Consider the following 20,468-nt stretch of genomic DNA (forward strand, 5'->3'; position numbering starts at 1 on the left):
GTGAATGTGGTTTATTTTGCTATAATACGACAATTTATTTTAAGCCGGTTTCAGGGCTGGGATTTGTGGGGAAGTTTGATTATGACAAATCTAGCTCCAGAACCAGCCAGAGCCAGCTGACTAATCTTTTGAATACAGTGCAGTAAAAAAAAAAAAAGCAACAGATAAGGTTCTTGATAGCTAATGTTAGCAAGATATCTAGTTAGTGTAGCTAGCTAGCATTTTAACCTTATCTAACAGCTTTCAGTGCCCTATTTGTTGATGTTAATGAACTCCACATAGAAATTCCCACACCCAATATGTGAAAATATACAGTGCCTTCGGAATGTATTCAGACCCCTTGACTTTTTCCACATTGTTACATTAAAGCCTTTTTCTAAAATAGATAAATCCTCAGCAATCTACACAAAATATCCCATTGTGACAAAGCAAAAACAGGTTTGTATAAATTTTTGCAAATGTATTTAAAGTAAAAAATTGAAATACCTTACTTATATAAGCATTCAGACCCTTTGCTATGAGACTTGAAATTGAGCTCAGGTGCATCCTGTTTCCATTGATCATCCTTGAGATGATTCAACAACTTGATTGAAGTCCACCTGGGGTAAATCCAATTAATTGGACATGATTTGGAAAGGCACACACCTGTCTATATAAAAGGTCCCACAGTTGACAGTGCATGTCAGAGCAAAAGCCAGGCTGAAGTCGAAGGAATTGTCTGTGGTGCTCCGAGACAGGATTGTGTCTAGGCACAGATCTGTGAAAGGGTATAAAATAAATTGCAGCATTGAAGGTCCAAGAACACAGTGGCCTTTATCATTCTTAAATGGAAGAAGTTTAGAACCACCAAGACTCTTCCTAGAGCTGGCTGTCCGGCCAAACTGAGCAATCAGGGGAGAAGGGCCTTGGTCAGGGAGGTGACCATGAACCCGATGGTCACTCTGACAGAGCACCAAAGTTCCTCTGTAGAGATAGGAGAACCTTCCAGGAGGACAACCATCTCCGCAGCACTCCACCAATCAGGCCTTTATGGTCAAGTGGCCAAATGGAAGCCCCTCAGTAAAAGGCACATGACAGCCCGCTTGGCCAAAAGCCTCTGGTCTAAATGCCAAGCGTCACATCTTTAGGAAACCTGGCACCCTTCCTACAGTGAAGCATGGTGGTTGCAGCATCATGCTGTGGGGATGTTATCCAGCGGCAGGGACTGGGAGACTCGTCAGGATTGAGGGAAAGATGAACTGAGCAAAGTACAGCGAGATCATTGATGAAAACCTGCTCCAGAGCGCTCAGGACCTCAGACTGGGGACAAGGTTCAGCTTCCAACAGGACAACAACCCTAAACACACAGCCAAGCCAATGCAAGAGTGGCTTTGGGACAAGTCTCTAAATGTCCTTGAGTGGCCCAGCCAGAGCCCGGACTTGTACACAATCTAACATCTCTGGAGAGACCTGAAAATATCTGTGCAGACGCGCTCCCCATCCAACCTGACAGAGCTTGAGAGGATCTGCTGAGAAGAATGGGAGAAACTCCCCAAAAACAGGTGTGCCAAGCTTGTAGCGTTATACCCAAGAAGACTCAATGCTGTAATCGCTGCCAAGGGTGCTTCAACAAAGTACTGAGTAAAGGGTCTGAATACTTATGTAAATGTGATTTCCGTTTTATTTTATTTTATAAAATTAACAAAAATGTCTTAAAAACTGTTTTTTTGCTTTGTCATTATGGGCTATTTATATGTGTGTAGATTATAGAAGGAAAAAAACAACTTAATACATTTTACAATGTGAAAAGTAACATAACAAAATGTGAAAAAAGTCAAGGGGTCAGAATACTTTCCGAAGGCGCTGTATATACAAGTAGCCTTTCAGAGGTGGGACCTAAAGGTGCATTTCCGCTATAGAACAGGAAATGACATTGAAATAGTGGCAGCAATAATTTATTTAGGGGTAATTTTTATAGTCGGTGTTTGTGTGGATAGTCCAGTGAAAATGTAAACTGGCTTCTTAATCTTGTTTGGTGACAAAATCTGAATAATTCAATTGCTGGATGCAATGTAGAAGTCTAGCCTACTGTATTTGGAATATGAAACAACTGAACTAGGCTTATATAATCACAGACAAGACAGGACAGACAGGAGACAGACATAACTGCCAAAATAAAGGAAAGACTTGAGTAAATGAGGGATACAATGCACATTGAAAGTAGGTACTTTCCACACGGGTGCAGTTCTTAAGTTAATTAAGCAAGTAACATCCCATCAATGCATAACAATGTCCCGTTGCCCATTATTTTGGCTACCATGGCTAGAAGAGAATTCTGTGACTTTGAAAGAGGGGTCTCAAAGGAGCATAGGGGGTTTAAAACTTCTTCGGGACAGATTTCCCGTCCACAGGACAGTTAAGCTAACGCAGGCTAATGCGATTAGCATGAGGTTGTAAGTAACAAGAACATTTCCCAGGACATAGACATATCTGATATTGGCCGAAAGCTTACATTCTTGTTAATCAAACTGCACTGTCTAATTTACAGTAGCTATTACAATGAAAGAAACTCATGCCATTGTTTGAGGAGAGTGCACAACTTTGAACATGAAGTTATTAATAACTTGCGTGCCAGAGCGGAGAGACAGATTTTCTCTCCTCGCCCAAATTATCTTATTGGTTCAGCTCCAACTTCAGACGGTTGAGTCAAAACCCACGACTAAAAGCCTCTTTTGCATATTTTAGAGTAGTTATTCCTCAAAATGTGTGTATGGTACACAAAATGAGTACAGGTTGGCAGATCTGCCATCCAATGAAAATAACACAGTTTGATCGGACCACACGTTACAAGTTGTACAATACATAACATGTAGGCTATTGTGATACGTTAGTCGAGTACATTTGTTACAAGCAAACGCTTGCCCACAAGATACAACATGAAAACTCAACACTTTTGATTGTATTGCAATTTCCTACCAGAGATATCATACTGGTTGTGTAAGCTCGACACATTACACCATGGCCTGGTCTGGGGGCATATGGAAGTTGTTTAAGCCATCATCCTGAGAAGACTGACGAATCCAAAGAATTGATTAGAGCCTCATGGCCCGAGAGAATAAATCTGCATCCCAAATGGTCAAAAGAAGTTCAGACTATATAGGGAATAGAGTACCATTAGGGACGCAGTCATAGACCCTCCACCACTCGATGTCTCTGGCCAGTTGGTTAGGCTGTACTGTAGTTGCCAGACACACTAGATAGGAGCAGGCTGTCCTGTATTTAGCCTCCTGAACTTACGGCTTGAACCCAGATGTTCCTCTTTACCTCTTCCTGACAGGAAGGAGTTAGGTGGTGTAGGTGGGGGAAGGATAGTACCAATCCGATGATAATCTGTTTAGTTGTTACGTCCAGGGGTATCTTTTGATTCAACATAGTGAAACAAAAAATGTTCCACAGAAAATAGCTTCCTTTTCATTAAATGACAGAAGTACAATGCTATTTGGCTAGCAGCCCCACAAGTAGATGAGCGTACAGTGAAAAGACAAAGTATTTTTTGCAAAACAATATGCTTGCTCATCATATTTCTGATGTTTATGATACAATGTATCCAGCTACATTTACAAATGTTTTGCTTGAAGTTAACCTTGCATTTTACCAGAGAAGTAGGCTACAATTTTTGGCAAAAAGTTGTGAATGACAAATATTAATTTTCACAAAGTCTGCTGCTTCAATGTCTTTAGATATTTTTGTCAGGTGTTACTATGGAATATGGAAAGTATAATTACAAGCATTTCATAAGTCTCAAAGGCTTTTGTTGACAATTACATTAAGTTGATGCAAAGAGTCAATATTTGCAGTGCTGACCCTTATTTTTCAAGACCCCTGCAATCCACCCTGGCATGCTGTCAATTAACTTCTGGGCCACATCCTGACTGATGACAGCCCATTCTTGCATAATCAATGCTTGGAGTTGGTCAGCATTTGTGGGATTTTGTTTGTCCACCTGCCTGTTGAGGATGACCACAAGTTCTCAATGGGATTAAGGTCTGGGGAGTTTCCTGGCCATGGACACAAAATATCGTTGTTTTTCCCCCCCGAGCCACTTATCACTTTTGCCTTATGGCAAGGTGCTGGAAAAGATATTGTTCATCACCAAACTGTTCCTGGATGGTTGGGAGAAGTTGCTCTCGGAGGATGTGTTGGTACCATTCTTTATTCATGGCTGTGTTCTTAAGCAAAATTGTGAGTGAGCCCACTCCCTTGGCGGAGAAACAACCCCACACATGAATGGTCTCAGGATGCTTAACTGTTGGCATGACACAGGACTGATGGTAGCGCTCACCTTGTTTGGGGCATCCGCAAAAAAGCTTGTCCGGAGAAGACAATCGGAAAGGGGATTCAGAGCAAATTACTTTACCCCAGTCGTCAGCAGTCTAATCCCTGTACCTTTTGCAGAATATCAGTCCCTGATGTTTTTCCTGGAGAGAAGTGGCTTCTTTTCTGCCCATCTTGACACCAGGCCATCCTCCAAAAGTCTTCGCCTCACTGTGCGTGCAGATGCACTCACACCTGCCTGCTGCCATTCCTGAGCAAGCTCTGTACTGGTGGTGCTCCGATCCCACAGCTGAATACTCTTTAGGAGACGGTCCTGGCGCTTGCTGGACTTTCTTGGGCGCCCTGAAGCCTTCTCCACAACAACCACGCTCCTTGAACCGCTCTCCTTGAAGTTCTTGATGATCCGATAAAGTGATTGATTTAGGTGCAATCTTACTGGCAGCAATATCCTTGCCCGTGAAGCCCTTTTTGTGCAAAGCAATGATGACGGCACGTGTTTCCTTGCAGGTAAACATGATTGAGAGAGGAAGAACAATGATTCCAAGCACCAACCTCCTTTTGAAGCTTCCAGTCTGTTATTCAAACTCAATCAGCATGACAGAGTGATCTCCAGCCTTGTCCTTGTCAACACTCACACCTGTGTTAACGAGAGAATCCCTGACATGATGTCAGCTGGTCCTTTTGTGCAGGGCTGAAATGCAGTGGAAATGTTTTTGGGGGATTCAGTTCATTTGCATGGCAAAGAGGGACTTTGCAATTAATTGCAATTCATCTGATCACTCTTCATAACATTCTGGCGTATATGCAAATTGCCATCATACAAACTGAGGCAGCAGACTGTGAAAATTAATATTTGTGTCATTCAAAACTTTTGGCCACAACTGTACACTGAGAAAAGTAGCTGTGTGAATTCTCATACGAGTGGAAAAGTGCAACTGAAATACAAAATTAGTCTGATGCAGAGCAAAACACAGCAATATTTTTTTTTTTCTCTGTGAAAAAATGCAGAATTCTGCATTAACGAGATCCCTGGACTTTTAAGTCTAAAGTTACACCATAAAAACAAGGATGGGTATATATTGCAGAGCACAATCTTAGTGTCTTGAACAGGGTTGAGGTCAATTATATTCCAATTTAGTAATCGAAATGGAATTGATAGTGTTATGTAGAGAAGGTTGACATCAGAATCTAGAATAGCTAAAATAAAGCCTGTAGTATAAGCTAGTGGTTTCATCTTACCTTGCGCAGGCCCAGCTTCGCAGCGATCTCCTCCACGGCTGCAGCTTTAGGGTCCTCCACCAGCTCCAGACTGTTCTGGGTGGCAATCTAAATGGACAGAGGAATTCACAACAGTTAAAACTAAACAAACCACATCTTGGATTAACATATTTCTGAAAAAGTACACAACCTTATATTTTCTTATGCTATTGGAAACTATGTATAGCTATAATGAACTGATTACTTAAAGATTCACTCCATACCTGTTATACATTACTGCACGGTCGGAACTAGAAGCACAAGCATTTCGCTACACTTGCATTAACATCTGCTAACCATGCGTATGTGACCAATAAAATTTGATTTGGAAACTTTTCTATAGTTTCAGCCAGTAGTTTTTAAAGTGGTACTCACGAGCAAGAATGGGTCCCCGTTTTTGTGTACTACGTCATCCATTTAGTGTGATAGGTTACAAATTTAGCAATTTGTGTGATATGTTACAAATCCGATTAGTGGCATATGCTACGAATTTGATGTGCTTAAGATGCCAGAGCGCATCTAAGTCTGTGATAGAATTACTGCTCCAGCAAAAGCAGCATTTTATCAATGTCCAATACCCCATTGAAAGTGAACTTACTGCCATCCTGTGGCTAAACAACTTTACTACATCTACAACTCACTAACAAACCATTGGACTGACTCCCGAGAGTGCAGAGCACTCACCTGCGGGGGTTCGTAGATGGCAGCGACCTCTGCTCTGATGGCCAGAGGGATGTCTTTGTGCTCTGTGTATCTGCCGTACAGGTAGCCCATCCTCTGGCTGCCTGTCTTCCTCCAGAAGTCCAGGAAACGGTCTGCGATGGTGTGGTTCTCAAACATGATGTTGTCTATATGTCTGTATTTCTGGTAGCAGGGATGAGGCGGGTTATACAAATCACTATCTCCACTTGGAATTAGTAGAGACTGAGCAATCTCTTGTGGTGTGTTTCAATAGGATTCCTCTCGTCATCTTCTCTTAATCTGAACTGATGGGAATGTAAATGAAGCCGAGCAGACAAGGAGAGGAAGACAATTTAAAATACTGAGATGGACCCTTGGCAGCAAAGGGGAGTATTGAGATGGACCCTTGGGGGCAAGGAGGTGAGTGTGTATAGGCTCTTTGGAGCAAGGAGGAGGGAGTTATGAGGCGTACTTGTCTGTTGAGGGTGATGGCGCTGGGCTGGCACTTGGTGCAGATCCCCTCTGGCCAGGGAGGGTGGCCCTCACAGCCTGACTTGATCTTACAGCTGATGTTCTCCAGGGCCACAAACTTCCCTCTGTAGAGGAAAATAGGTATTAAATAAAGACAAAGAGCTTGTGGATGTGGCCAATTCTCCTGCTAGGGAAGTGAAGAGTGCATAGACTGGTCCCAGATCTATTTATGCAATCTTGCCAACTTCAATGGATGTTGTCATGCCAAACATGTTGCCAAGAAACCATAGACAGGTCTGGGACCAGGCTAGAGAACATCTGGTGCCACTCACTTGTCGGCGCCTCCTGTCAGCTTACGGATGTAGGCGTGGAATGACATGTGCTTGACAGGCGGATCTAAATGGCTCAAGTATTCTTCATCAAAAGGCTGACAGAGATAACAATTAAATGTATAGTAAGGAAGTACACCTGACATGTAAACCAAAAATTTTAAGTAAACAGTAATAGTTGGACAAATGAAGGTGGAAAGAACACTCACTTACCTCTAGTGGTACGCAGTGTACACACTTTCCCATCGATCCATGCCGACACCTGAAACAAGAACTGAATCAATACACTGACACAATTGAATGCCTTAATAAAATAACATAACGAGCTACAGTCTACAAATCGGTGTCTCTTACACTGTGGATATCTGTTCCTGTAGATATTTGTTTCAATAGAACATACAGGAAGACTATGAAATATCTTACAGCTTTGGATCTCTGTTCCCGTAGACCACAGGAAGTTAGTGGCACCTTAATTGTGGAGGATGGGCTCGTGGTAATGGCTGGAGCAGAATTAGTGGAATAGTATCAAATACATGGTTTCCATGTGGTTCATGCCATTTCATTCCCTCCATTCCAGCAATTATTATGAGCCATTCTCCCCTCAGCAGTCTAAACAGCTGTAGACCTTTAACTCGGCAGAGTTGTGGATCTCTGTTTCAGCAGATCACGTGACACGTCTCATTCCAAGGAGGGTCGAGTGTCTGCGGGTTTTCGCTCCACCCTTAAACTTGATTGATGAATTAAGATCACTACTTAGTAAGGAACTCCCCTCACCTGGATGTCTAGGTCTTAATTGAAAGGAAAAATAAAAACCCATAGACATTAACCTCCGTGGAATGAGTTTGACACCCCTGCCTTAAATCTTTAAGTCTATAAATCTATTGCAGCTGTGGATATTTGTTCCTGTAGATATTTGCTTCAATACAACATTTTCCCTACTGTATTTATTTTGCTCCCCATTATTTCTCTCTACTTTGCACATTCTCCTACTGCAAATCAACCATTCCAGTGTTTTACTTTATATTGTATATTGAATTTACTTCGCCACCATGGCCTTCTTTTGCCTTTACCTCCCTTATCTCACCTCATTTCCTATACATTGTATATAGACTTATTTTTATACTGTATTATTGACTGTTTGTTTTACTCCATGTGTAACTCTGTTGTTGTATGTGTCGAACTGCTTTGCTTTATCTTGGCCAGGTCGCAGTTGTAAATGAGAACTTGTTCTCAACTTGCCTACCTGGTTAAATAAAGGTGAAATAAATACAGCTGTAGATCTCTGTTGCTGTGTAGTTTTGATTCTATACAACATACAGAAATTAAATCAATCTCTCACAGGTGTAGATTTCTTCAAATTAAATCCCTATTTCAAGAACATTGGGAAATGATGGCACTCCAAAAGGACGTCACCTCATTTCACCTTTTCATTTTCGGCCAGGCAGGCTAATGCGTTTTGTCCTTTTCTAAAAGTTTTTGGGAGTGCCACAGTTTCCCAGGAGTTATGTAAAATCTCTTACAGCTGTGGATCTTTGTTCCTGTATATCTTGCCCTCCTGCTTGGCCAGGTACTGGTCAATCTCATCCTCGGGGATGTGGGGTGCCGAGTGAGAGCGTGTCATCATGGACGATGAAGATGAGGGTAGTGATGAAGAGTGAGTGGTGGCCACATCCATGGTCTCTCCGGAGGGTCCTGGGGAGCCCGACGGGTACAGGAAGAGCATGTCTCCATGTCTAGAGAAACACACACAATGAGCATAATGATAATCCAAGATAATAAGTAGTGAACAAAATGAAGTGACGCTATACACAGAGTGTACAAAATATTAAGAACACCTGCTCTTGACAAACTGACCAGGTGAATGCTATGATCCCTTCTTGCGGTAACTTGATAAATAAACTTGACAACTGTGGGAAGCATTGTAGTCAACATGTGCCAGTATCCCTGTGGAACACTTGACGAATTGAGGACATTGTTCAGTATACGCAGTGTAAATAATAACTACATGTTTATCTAGCTAAATGGAGTAGCCTAACAATTTGTTTGACAAAACTAAATCATTAGGGTTGAAAATGTGATGGTAACAACTGGAACTTTAGATATTTATTCAGTACATGATGAAGTACATTGTGTGCACCGTGTCATCACGCACTGATTTTTATCCACAACAAGACAAATTAGTGGAAACACCTCTGCATGTGCATATTTTCTTCATGCGGATTATAGAATACTTGCATTAAAATAGGTTGTCAAGTGGATGGAAACAGTTAAGGTGCAAAAAATAAATATATATACTCAGTAGTACCACCAGATTGTTTAAACAATAACTTAATGTTTCTCCAAACTCACTTGATCTTGAGCAGGCTGAGGGTCTTATTCTGGGACTGGATCTCATCAGTCTTGTTGCGGTTCAGGAAGATAGAGAAGCCATTGGAGGTGAAGCCAAACTCTTTGCCCACCTGACAGTAGAAAAAGGGTAATAATGATTAGTCTCGCCTGCCAGACCCAAGGCACAGCTGTGGAAAGAGACTTGGTAAAGAGTTTAGGTAATGATGAGCTTTACTTTAGAGCAGCGGTTCCTAAACTTTTTATAGTCCCATACCCCTTCAAAACATTCAACCTCCAGCTGCGTACCCCCTCTAGCACCAGGGTCAGCGCACTGACATCATTGTAAGCCTGCCACACACACTGTACGATAAAATGTTGAAACATAAGGAGTGTGAGTTTGTCACTTCCCACAAGCTGGGTTGTGACAAAGAGCTCTTATAGGGCCAGGGCGCAAATAATAAATAATTTTGCTCTTTATTTAACCATCTGGGGCGGCAGCGTAGCCTAGTGGTTAGAGTGTTGGATTAGTAACCGAAAGGATGCAAGTTCAAATCCCGAGCTGACAAGGTACAAATCTGTCGTTCTGCCCCTGAACAGGTAGTTAAACCCACTGTTCCTACGCAGTCATTGAAAATAAGAATTTGTTCTTAACTAACTTGCCTAGTTATAAAGGTTAAAAAAAGAAACCTAAAAAAAACTAAAAAGGTGCTTCGCTCTATCATATTTGACATTGTCCGTAAGCTTGAGTTCATTTGCACACAAAAAAAATAATATCATACAATGATGGAAAGACCTATGTTGTCCTTAATGCAGACAGAGAAGAACTCCAACTTCTTAATCATAGCCTCAATTTTGTCCCGCTCATTGAATATAGTTGCGGAGAGTCCCTGTAATCTTAGACTCAGACCATTTAGGCGAGAAAAAAACAGATAAACCAGTAGTGTGAGAAACTCATCTTGCAAGCAGTCAGACAAGTAAAAATGGTCAGTAAAGAATACGTTAACCTCTCTGCGAACGGAACCCGCTAGCGGGCTGAAATTCCACAACATATGGTGATCGCTACATAAATGTGTCTCACATGTATCGAAAGCATAGAATCGTGCTAATCCAACTGCGTTGTCAGATTTAAAAAAGGATTTACTGCGAAAGAATACGATGCGATTATCTGAGCATAGAGCCCCATAAAAAACAACTATTTTAACCAGCACAGGTTTAACAATCACAAACTGCATTATAATAAATAATTTACCTTTGACGATCTTCGTCTGTTTGCAATTCCAATGCTCATTATTACACAATGAATGATCTTTTGTTTGATCAAATAAAAACACGAAACATTTTGTGAACCGCTTGTGTCGTGAATTCGGTCTCATTCCAGGTAAATAGCCCACACAGAACGTGACTTTTCCAGTCATGTTTGGTTTCACTGCAATCAACTGGTTTGTTTGCAACACAATCAAAAGTGATGGGTCATTTCGCGGGACGTATTGACTGAAAGAAACCGATTTGAACAAGTCATTGTGTCATTGTGCACCAATGATTTGCCCGCTGTTTCGTTGATTGACTGTCTTTTAACCCAATGACCATTGATTGTCTTGAAATCTAGCTGGGTAGACAGCCAATGAGCTGAGGTAAATGGGTAAATGGTAAATGGTAAATGGTCCTTTTTATGTCTTGCAAGACCAACCCATGTAGTAAGCTCCAGTGTAAGAGTAAGAGTCATTCGCTATTGGAGTTTCATACCGGAGGGAGAAACACATATTACGCACTGCATTGTTTGGTAAACACGCATATTCAGCTGTTTATATATCAATCAGTTTGGTGACTAAGTCAGGGAAAGCTAAATCTAAGTCTAGATATACAGATGTACACACAATTTTAGAATAAATTGATGGGAAAGTAAGACTAAGATTGTTGTAGCACGATTCATTTAGCAATTGTGGAGGAATATTTTTTGAACGGGAGAGGACATCGTTTTGGACTGGTAAGTTCTTATCATGCTAATGCCCTTGTTTGAAATGAATAATATTAAATATATAAACATATAAACATGTAATGTCATGAAATGTGAGATGCGTGCGTCTGCCGCCCCACCCCAACCCACATGAAATAGCCTAGAGGGGAGGGCAGGCCCACAACAATGGCCAAAGTGAAATGAAGACAGTAGATACAGCTGGTCTGTCATAATATAATAGAGACAGTAGATTAGCTGAAATGTCATAATATAAAAGAGACAGTAGATCTAGCAGGTCATAATATATTCAACCTTATTTTCCCTGTACTCATATATATTTATTATACCTGTTGATACAGGCAGTTAACCCACTGTTCATAGGCAGTCATTGAAAATAATAATTTGTTCTTAACCTGTTACTCCTACCCCCTACTTTTTCGAACATTCTGTTAAAAATCGCACAACATTTCAGCGCCCTGCTGCTCATGCCAGGAATATAGTATATGCATATGATTAGTATGTGTGGATAGAAAACACTCAGACGTTTATAAAACTGACTATAACAGAACGTGCGTTTCATCGAAAAGTGCAGGAAAATCTGATCACTGAAAATGGAAATATATATCCATCCGCCACTTCAACCCATTGATAAAGGCGAACCACAATAAATGGGGCTGAGGTTGCAATACCTACAGCTTCCACACGATGTCAACAGTCTTGTCATTTGCCTAGGCTTTGTTTCTTGGTCAAACAAAGAAGAGACAAGCCATTTGTTCAAGTCTCCGACCGGATATTTTGGTTGAGATTTACCCGGACATTATTTCCAGACGGACAGCTAAAGAATATACTTCGCCTCGTGATCAATTTGATCACTTATTAACGTTTACTAATACCTAAAGTTGCATTACAAAAGTATTTCGAAGTGTTTTGTGAAAGTTTATCGTCGACTTTTTTAATTTAAAAAAAACGACGTTACGTTATAAGACGCTATTTTTTTCCGTTTATCACACAGTCTTCATAGATCTATATATGGACCGATTTAATCTAAAAAAAGACCCAATAGTGATTATGGGACATCTAGGAGTGCCAACAAAGAAGATGGTCAAAGGTAATGAATGTTTTATATTTTATTTGTGCGGTTTGTGTAGCGACGACTATGCTAATTATTTTGTTTATGTCCCCTGCGGGTCTTTTGGGGTGTTACATGCTATCAGATAATAGCTTCTCATGCTTTCGCCGAAAAGCATTTGAAAAATCTGACTTGTTGCCTGGATTCACAACGAGTGTAGCTTTAATTCAATACCCTGCATGTGTATTTTAATGAACGTTTGAGTTTTAACTAATACTATTAGCATTTAGCATAGTGCATTTGCATTTCCAGATGTCTAGATGGGACGCCTGCGTGTCAGGTAGGAGCAAGAGGTTAACTGACTTGCCTAGTAAAATAAAGATACAAAAAAAATATGTGAAACTATTCTAACTGAACATTCTTTCATAGTGACACTGACTCCGAATGGGAGTCTTATCTGGTGTCCTGTGTGAATTTATGTATGCTCGCTCTAATTCTCTCTCTCTCTCGGAGGACCTGAGCCCTAGGACAAAGCGTCAGGACTACCTGGCATGATGACTCCTTGCTGTCCCCAGTCCACCTGGCCTTGCTGCTGTTCCAGTTTCAACTGTTCTGCCAGAGGCTATGGAACCCTAAACTGTTCATTTTTACCCTTGAGGTGCTGTCCTATTGCACCCTCTACACCCACTGTGATCTCCACCGGCACAGCCAGAAGAGGACTGGCCACCCCTCATAGCCTGGTTCCTCTAGGTTTCTTCCTAGGTTTTTGCCTTTCTAGGGAGTGTTTCCAAGCCACCGTGCTGCTACACCTGCATTGCTTGCTGTTTGGGGTTTTAGGCTGGGGCTATATAAATAGATTTTATAAAGGACTGAGGGTCTTCCAAATATTGAAAGTGTGTAAATAGTTACCCATGTTATTTTGTAAATATATATATTTTTTCATGTATTTTTTAAATCAATTATTATTATTTTTCCCCCGTTTTTTTTTTTTAGAATATCATTTTGGTATTTTGTATATAGTTATTTGTTTCAAAATGTATACCTCCACCAATTTGGCCACTTGGGTACATTTGGGCTACTTGTGCGGGACACCTGGTTGACTTCATGATAACTGTCATGTAGCAAGTACTGTTGCCCTTTTATATTTTTCACTGAAATTGTCCCCATCATCCTATCTGAATGTTTGTTTTAGCTTGTTCATTTTAAAGATGATACAAAAATAAAACGTGTTTTTTTCCATTGTTTTATCTAAACCAGATCTATTGTGTTATATTCTCCCACATTCAATTCACATTTACACAAACTTCAGAGTGTTTTCTTTCAAATGGTACCAAGAATATGCATATCCTTGGTTCTGTGCCTGAGCTACAGACTGTTAGATTTGGGTATGTCTTCAGGCGGAAATTGCACAAAGTAGGGGGTAGTTGTAAGAGGTTTTTAAGTGCTTCTCAAAAAAAAAACTTTAAAAATGCCCCTTGATAACCAGCACGTTGTAAAAGCGTTACATGGTCACTGCCCATATCATTGCATAGCGCAGAAAATACACTAGAGTTTAGGGGACTTGCTTTAACAAAGTTAACCATTTTCACTGTAGTGTCCAAAGCGACTTATAGGGGTCAGGCATTCCCTTGGCAGCAAGAGCCTCTTGGTGGATGCTGCAGTGTACCCTAGTGGCGTCGGGAGTAACTGCTTGCACGTGCAGTACCACTCCACCATGTCTCCCGGTCATGGCTTTTGCGCCATCAGTACAGATGCCAAACGTAGCTCCTGCTCATGTTAGCAACATACGGACTGTTAGTGGAATTCCCGCGAGAGAGTGGGTTCCCTGATCACACCACTCACCAGAGTTCCCCATGCTGGGGAGCCCACAGTGTGGTGTGCGCTTATGGTCCTGGTACCCAAGAAGAACAAAGACCAGCTGAGGGTATGTGCTGACCTGAGCCCCTTTACTTGCTCTGACTGTCTCACAAGCTCTACCACTTTGTTGAGTGTCAAGTTGGTGTTAGATAAGGAATTGTCAGAGAAGCTTCAACTAATATCCCTACGACCAACCAGTCACAGATATATTCTTGATGCTTGGCATTGTCGAAAGCACGACTAGGTCGTGTCCATAGATACAGAACAAAAAGACCTAACTACTGGGTCGCTTCTCTGGCAAACAAACCGATAGAACGAACAATCCTATCAACCCTAAATTTGGGTCAGGACTGTATCTTGTGGAAGGCTAAAATTGATGAATTTATTAAAATAAAATGTTTAATGAAAATATGTAAATCATAATTTGAACATGTTGATAACCAATTATATAAAAGTGATAAGGCCCTCGAAGCCGGTGTTTGGAGGATATATTGGCGCGGTCAATATATCCGCCAAACACCGGCTTCTAGGGCATTATCACTTAGACATAAGACAGGATACTGTCTTCACTCAAATCAAATTTTATTTGTCACATACACATGGTTAGCAGATGTTAATGCGAGTGTAGCGAAATGCTTGTGCTTCTAGTTCCGACAATGCAGTGATAACCAACAAGTAATCTAACTAAAAATTCCAAAACTACTGTCTTATACACAGTGTAAGGGGATAAAGAATATGTACATAAGGATATATGAATGATGGTACAGAGCAGCATACAGTAGATGGTATCGAGTACAGTATATACATATGAGATGAGTATGTAAACAAAGTGGCATAGTTAAAGTGGCTAGTGATACATGTATTACATAAGGATGCAGTCGATGATGTAGAGTACAGTATATACGTATGCATATGAGATGAATAATGTAGGGTAAGTAACATTATATAAGGTAGCATTGTTTAAAGTGGCTAGTGATATATTTACATCATTTCCCATCAATTCCCATTATTAAAGTGGCTGGAGTTGGGTCAGTGTCAATGACAGTGTGTTGGCAGAAGCTGTTTTTCAGTCTCTCGGTCCCAGCTTTGATGCACCTGTACTTGCCTTCTGGATGATAGCGGGGTGAACAGGCAGTGGTTCGGGTGGTTGATGTCCTTGATGATCTTTATGGCCTTCCTGTAACATCGGGTGGTGTAGGTGTCCTGGAGGGCAGGTAGTTTGCCCCCGGTGATGCGTTGTGCAGACCTCACTACCCTCTGGAGAGCCTTACGGTTGAGGGCGGAGCAGTTGCCGTACCAGGCGGTGATACAGCCCGCCAGGATGCTCTCGATTGTGCATCTGTAGAAGTTTGCGAGTGCTTTTGGTGACAAGCCGAATTTCTTCAGCCTCCTGAGGTTGAAGAGGCGCTGCTGCGCCTTCTTCACGACGCCGTCAGTGTGAGTGGACCAATTCAGTTTGTCTGTGATGTGTATGCCGAGGAACTTAAAACTTGCTACCCTCTCCACTACTGTTCCATCGATGTGGATAGGGGGGTGTTCCCTCTGCTTTTTCCTGAAGTCCACAATCATCTCCTTAGTTTTGTTGACGTTGAGTGTGAGGTTATTTTTCTGACACCACACTCCGAGGGCCCTCACCTCCTCCCTGTAGGCCGTCTCGTCGTTGTTGGTAATCAAGCCTACCGGACTTGTTACTATGGATGCAAGCAGACTGACTTGTCCAATCACCTTTTTACATCATGTTGAAAAATATAAGAGCAAATAAATAAGTCTCGGAGCAATGAAAAATATTCAAGGTATGAATGATAAGAAATCGCCAGCAATGACCAAATAAATAAAAAATCCCTAGGGACACGGGTGTGCCAAAATTAAAATTCCAGGTAACACAGTAAAATATTTAGGGAGCTTATGCGGCCAAAGTGGTAGCACTGTAAATCCCTGTGAGTGTATTTTTTTAAAAAGTCTCGAAAGTAGACTGCTCATGGTAAAAATCCTGTGTCAGCCATACACAGGTCACAAAAATGCAGTTTATTCAAAGCTGAGAAGACAGTGCAGTGCCTTTGTTCTTATGGGCAAGACAACAGTAGTGGTCTAGCCTATATCAGCATAAATATAACAATGACATGCAAAGGGAAATAATGTATGAACGCGTCTGGGAAACCCCCCCCCCCCCCCCCCCCCCCCCCCCCCCCTCCCTACCCTCCCTCGTCTGATCAGACACAGTGCCTCTCTGGGCTCTTCATGCAACTCTCCCTATTACTGACTGATTGGCAGCACATCAGAGGCAGGGAATACAAATTAGACTTCTCTCTCCATTGATCTGCAACACATTTCTGTTTTAACTAAAAGACATACTTTTTTAATAGGGTTCTGCCACAGGCAAGGTAACCCTTCTCCACTGTGACCAAACATCCAGTGACTTTTCTTTTTCAGCCACTGATATTGCAATTGAGTTTAATGGGCAATCTGAAATTGGTACATACATTTGTTGACTTAAATGATATGTACCCATTGATTCTTGAAGAATATAACGTATACCGTAATTGCTGGACTATTAAGCGCACCCGAAAATAAACCGCACCCACTGAATTATTAAAAAATATGTATTTTGTACATAAATAAGCCGCACATGTTTATAAGCCGTAGATGCCTACTGGTACATTGAAACAAATGAACTTTACACAGCCTTTAAACGAAACACTGCTTGTAACAAAAATAAATAGGCTTTAACGAAACACGGCTTGTAACAAAAATTAAACAGTAGCCTACCAGTAAAGTCATTGGTCACTATCTTCCTCCTCCTGTGCACTGAAACCACTGAAGTCATCTCCTTCGGTGTCAGAGTTGAATAGCCTCAGAATTGCTTCATCCGATGTTGGATCGTTTTCATTGTCGCTCTCGTCACTTTCATCCGGAGGCAAATACCCCGCTGAGCTCATGCTGCCCCTTCAACACGCAGCAGTCCAGCCTTTCGAAACCAGTTGATGATAGTGGATTTTTTGACAATGCTCCACGCTGTCAGGACCCACTGGCAGACTTGACCATAAGTTGCTCTCGGCATGCGGCCCGTTTTAGTGAAGGATTTCTCCCCACTTGTCATCCAAGCCTCCCACTGAACACGGAGCGCCACCTTAAATGCACGATTTACACTGATGTTTCGAGTGGCTGCAAATACTTTGGGCCATCTGCTTTTCTTCCCTCTGAAAGGTTTGTTGTCTTTTTGCACTGCGTCAGTTCCTCACGCTGCTGTTTACAAAGTCTTATAATCAACTCATTAAGGCCAAGCTCCCATGCAGCAGCTCTATTTCTTTTTCCAACAGCCAGATCGATCACCTTCAACTTGAAAGCTGCATCATATGCATTTCTCCGTGTCTTTGCCATGATGAGGGTGGCAAAATTACTACCGTAAATCAGAATAATGGGAAGTTTGAGCGCGCTCGATTTACGTCACATTATGTAACGGTGCTCAGCTTTTTGGCAGCATGAATCTTGTGAACGCGGGAAAAATCCATACATTAGCCACATCATTGTATAAACCGCGAGGTTCAAGTGTGGGAATAAAGTGTGGGAATAAAGTAGCGGCTTATAGTCCGGAAATTACAGTAAATGCTTAATGAGCTTAGTTCAACTATCTTACTCCATCAAAACAAAATATAAGCTTATTTTAGTCCCTTGTTTGTAAACTATGTAATTGTAAACAAACACTGTGTAGCTTCAAAACATGGTTACCTATAATATTGATGTCATGGATGGATATTCTTTGTATCCATAGCTCGGTCCCTGAGGATCTTGACTGTCATTGATGGCATTAGACACTGGAGCCAGATCAAGGACAGAGCCCCGTATTTATTCAAAAAAAATCCCACTCCTGACTCTACAGTTACTGTCGGGTCTCATGGAGCTAAGAACTTCCTCATGAGAGAAGAGAGAGAGGTGGTGCAGTGTGTCTTTTATGAAAGCTCAGTTTATGAATTTGAAAGTGGTTCCATTCTCAAGCCCCATCACTCAGTTCTTTACCAAAACAGTGGTGGGGTGCCCAATTGGTTGTTGTCTGAACTGCTGACTGCCTCGAAGGTATTTCCTTGATTTCCTACCCAATACTGTCTCACAGTCTCTGAGGTCCAGTTGTGGTCAAGACTGGCAGGCAAGCAAGCATGCGGATGTGATACAACTATTTATAAACCACTGTTCAAAGGAATTGCAATAATACACAGCTCTCCCACTCCCTCTAACACCCAGCTCCCTAGCCACAAAGGTTCCACAGCTGCACCAGCACAAGTCGAGAGCATCCTGACCAGTTGCATCACCGCCTGGTATGGCAACTGCTAGGCATCTGAACGTAAGGTGCTAGAGGGTAGTGTGTACAGCCCAGTTTCCTGCCATCCAAGACCTATATAATAGGCAGTGTCAGAGGAAAGCCCATAAAATTGCCAGAGACTCCAGTCACCCAAGTTATAGACTTCTCTACTACCGCATGGCAAGTGGTACCGGAGTGCTAAGTCTAGGACCAAAAATGTCTTCTTCTTCTTCTTCTTCTTCTTCTTCTTCTTCTTCAACTGCAGTGTCGGTTAAGGGTTTGTAAATAAGTATTTCACGGTAAAGTCCACACTTCTTGTATTCAGCGCATGTGACAAATAAAGTTTGATTTTATTTGACATATCACCCACAGGTCTCTGCTGAGCAATGCATTGGATCCTTCCACTGTGGATGGCTCACTCATTAGCTGCACAGTGCACAGATGAGGGGGAACACTGCAGAAATACTCTCCCTTTCCTGCAGAGCTGCCTACCTCATAAATGAACACTGAGCTTGAGCACAGGCTGGGCACAGGAGAGAGTGAGAAAGACAGAGAAAGATGTCAATCTTCTGATGCTACCTGGCCAAAAGCAGTTAGACAAAATGTGCTATTAAGACTACAGAATGACAGAAAGAACCACAAGTTTTCCATGTGTTTGTGGAGAGTAGTTTGTTTTTGTACACAGCCCAACCATATAGCCTACAATACCATTAAGAGCCCAGGTTTGTCTCCATGTCATGTTTCCATACCTTATTGAGGAAAGCGGCTGCTGTCTCTTTCTTGGTGGCGAGGATCTTCTTCATCCCGTTCGGGGACTGAACCCGGATGATCTGTAAATCAGGAAAAATATTACATTTCTCCACATTAGGTTGCTTAACAAAACCAAATACATTGGGAAACCATATTGCTCAATGACTCAACACCAATGAAAAGATTAGGCAAATTCTCAAAAAGTTCTACAGCTGCACCATTGAGAGCATCTTGACTGGCTGCATCCCCGCTTGGTACAGAAATTGCAAGGCACCCGACTGCAAGGCACTACAGAGGGTGGTGAGTACGGACCTCTATACCAGGCTGTCAGTGGAAGGGGCAAAGCAATTGTCTAAGACTCCAGCCACCCAAGTCATAAACTGTTTGTTCTTTCTGCTACCGCATTGCAAGCGGTACCAGCACACCAAGTCTGGAACCAACAGGACCCAAAACAGCTGCTTACCGCCAAGCCATAAAACTGCTAAACAACTCATCAAATGGCTACCCAGACTACCTGTATTGACCCTTTTTTGCACTAACTATGCACACACACACTGGACTCCATCCACACATACTTATTACACTGACACCCCAACATACACTACATATGCCACACACACACACGCCACAAGCACACTTCCACATATGCTGCTGCTACTGTCTATCTATTCTGTCACCTAGTCACTTTACCCCTAAGTTTATGTACACATAGCTACATTACCATGTACCCCTGCACATAGACTCAGTACTGGTACTCCTTGTATTCAGCCATGTTATTTTTAACTCATTATTGTTATTCACTTTGTATTTGTGTCACTATTTCTATGTTTTTGTTTTTACCTTTAACTATATTGTTGGCAAACAACCTGTAAGTAAGCATTTCACTGGCAGTCTACACTTGTTTTATAAAGCATGTGACAAATAAAATGTGATTTGACTCATCAGCTAATTTTATTAACACCCAAAACTGTCTCGCTGACATTTGTTGCAACCCAAAGAAAACAGGACACTGCTGTAACTATTTAGCTAGATTTTTCTGCTAGAGCTGTCAGTGCAGAAATGTGGGTGGAGGTTCGTTGGCACCCGTCGTTCATTGATGTTGTGACACAGTGGTTATAATTAACAAGCAATAATTTGGTTGTGAAGGTGAATTACCTAGTTTCG

The 20,468-nt window shown here is 41.7% G+C and overlaps 1 protein-coding gene across 2 annotated transcripts in view; it reads right to left on the minus strand.

Annotated features, from left to right (window-relative positions):
• Positions 1 to 20,468, minus strand: part of LOC124038474 (nuclear protein localization protein 4 homolog) — a 36,502-nt gene that overhangs the window by 15,037 nt on the left and 997 nt on the right. For both annotated transcript variants that reach the window (XR_006839358.1, XM_046354399.1), the window contains exons 2-9: positions 19,304 to 19,384; positions 9,402 to 9,511; positions 8,573 to 8,785; positions 7,266 to 7,314; positions 7,056 to 7,150; positions 6,725 to 6,848; positions 6,256 to 6,435; positions 5,554 to 5,640 (exon numbers count right to left, since the gene is read on the minus strand). Coding sequence is in view for 1 of the 2 variants with exons in the window: in XM_046354399.1 (XP_046210355.1) it covers positions 5,554 to 5,640; positions 6,256 to 6,435; positions 6,725 to 6,848; positions 7,056 to 7,150; positions 7,266 to 7,314; positions 8,573 to 8,785; positions 9,402 to 9,511; positions 19,304 to 19,384 (939 nt within the window). In the remaining variant the exon portion in view is untranslated. The remainder of the gene's footprint in view (positions 1 to 5,553; positions 5,641 to 6,255; positions 6,436 to 6,724; positions 6,849 to 7,055; positions 7,151 to 7,265; positions 7,315 to 8,572; positions 8,786 to 9,401; positions 9,512 to 19,303; positions 19,385 to 20,468) is intronic.

This window comes from Oncorhynchus gorbuscha, linkage group LG06 (genome assembly GCF_021184085.1).
Source record: "Oncorhynchus gorbuscha isolate QuinsamMale2020 ecotype Even-year linkage group LG06, OgorEven_v1.0, whole genome shotgun sequence".
In the NCBI taxonomy this organism is placed as follows: Eukaryota; Metazoa; Chordata; class Actinopteri; order Salmoniformes; family Salmonidae; genus Oncorhynchus; species Oncorhynchus gorbuscha.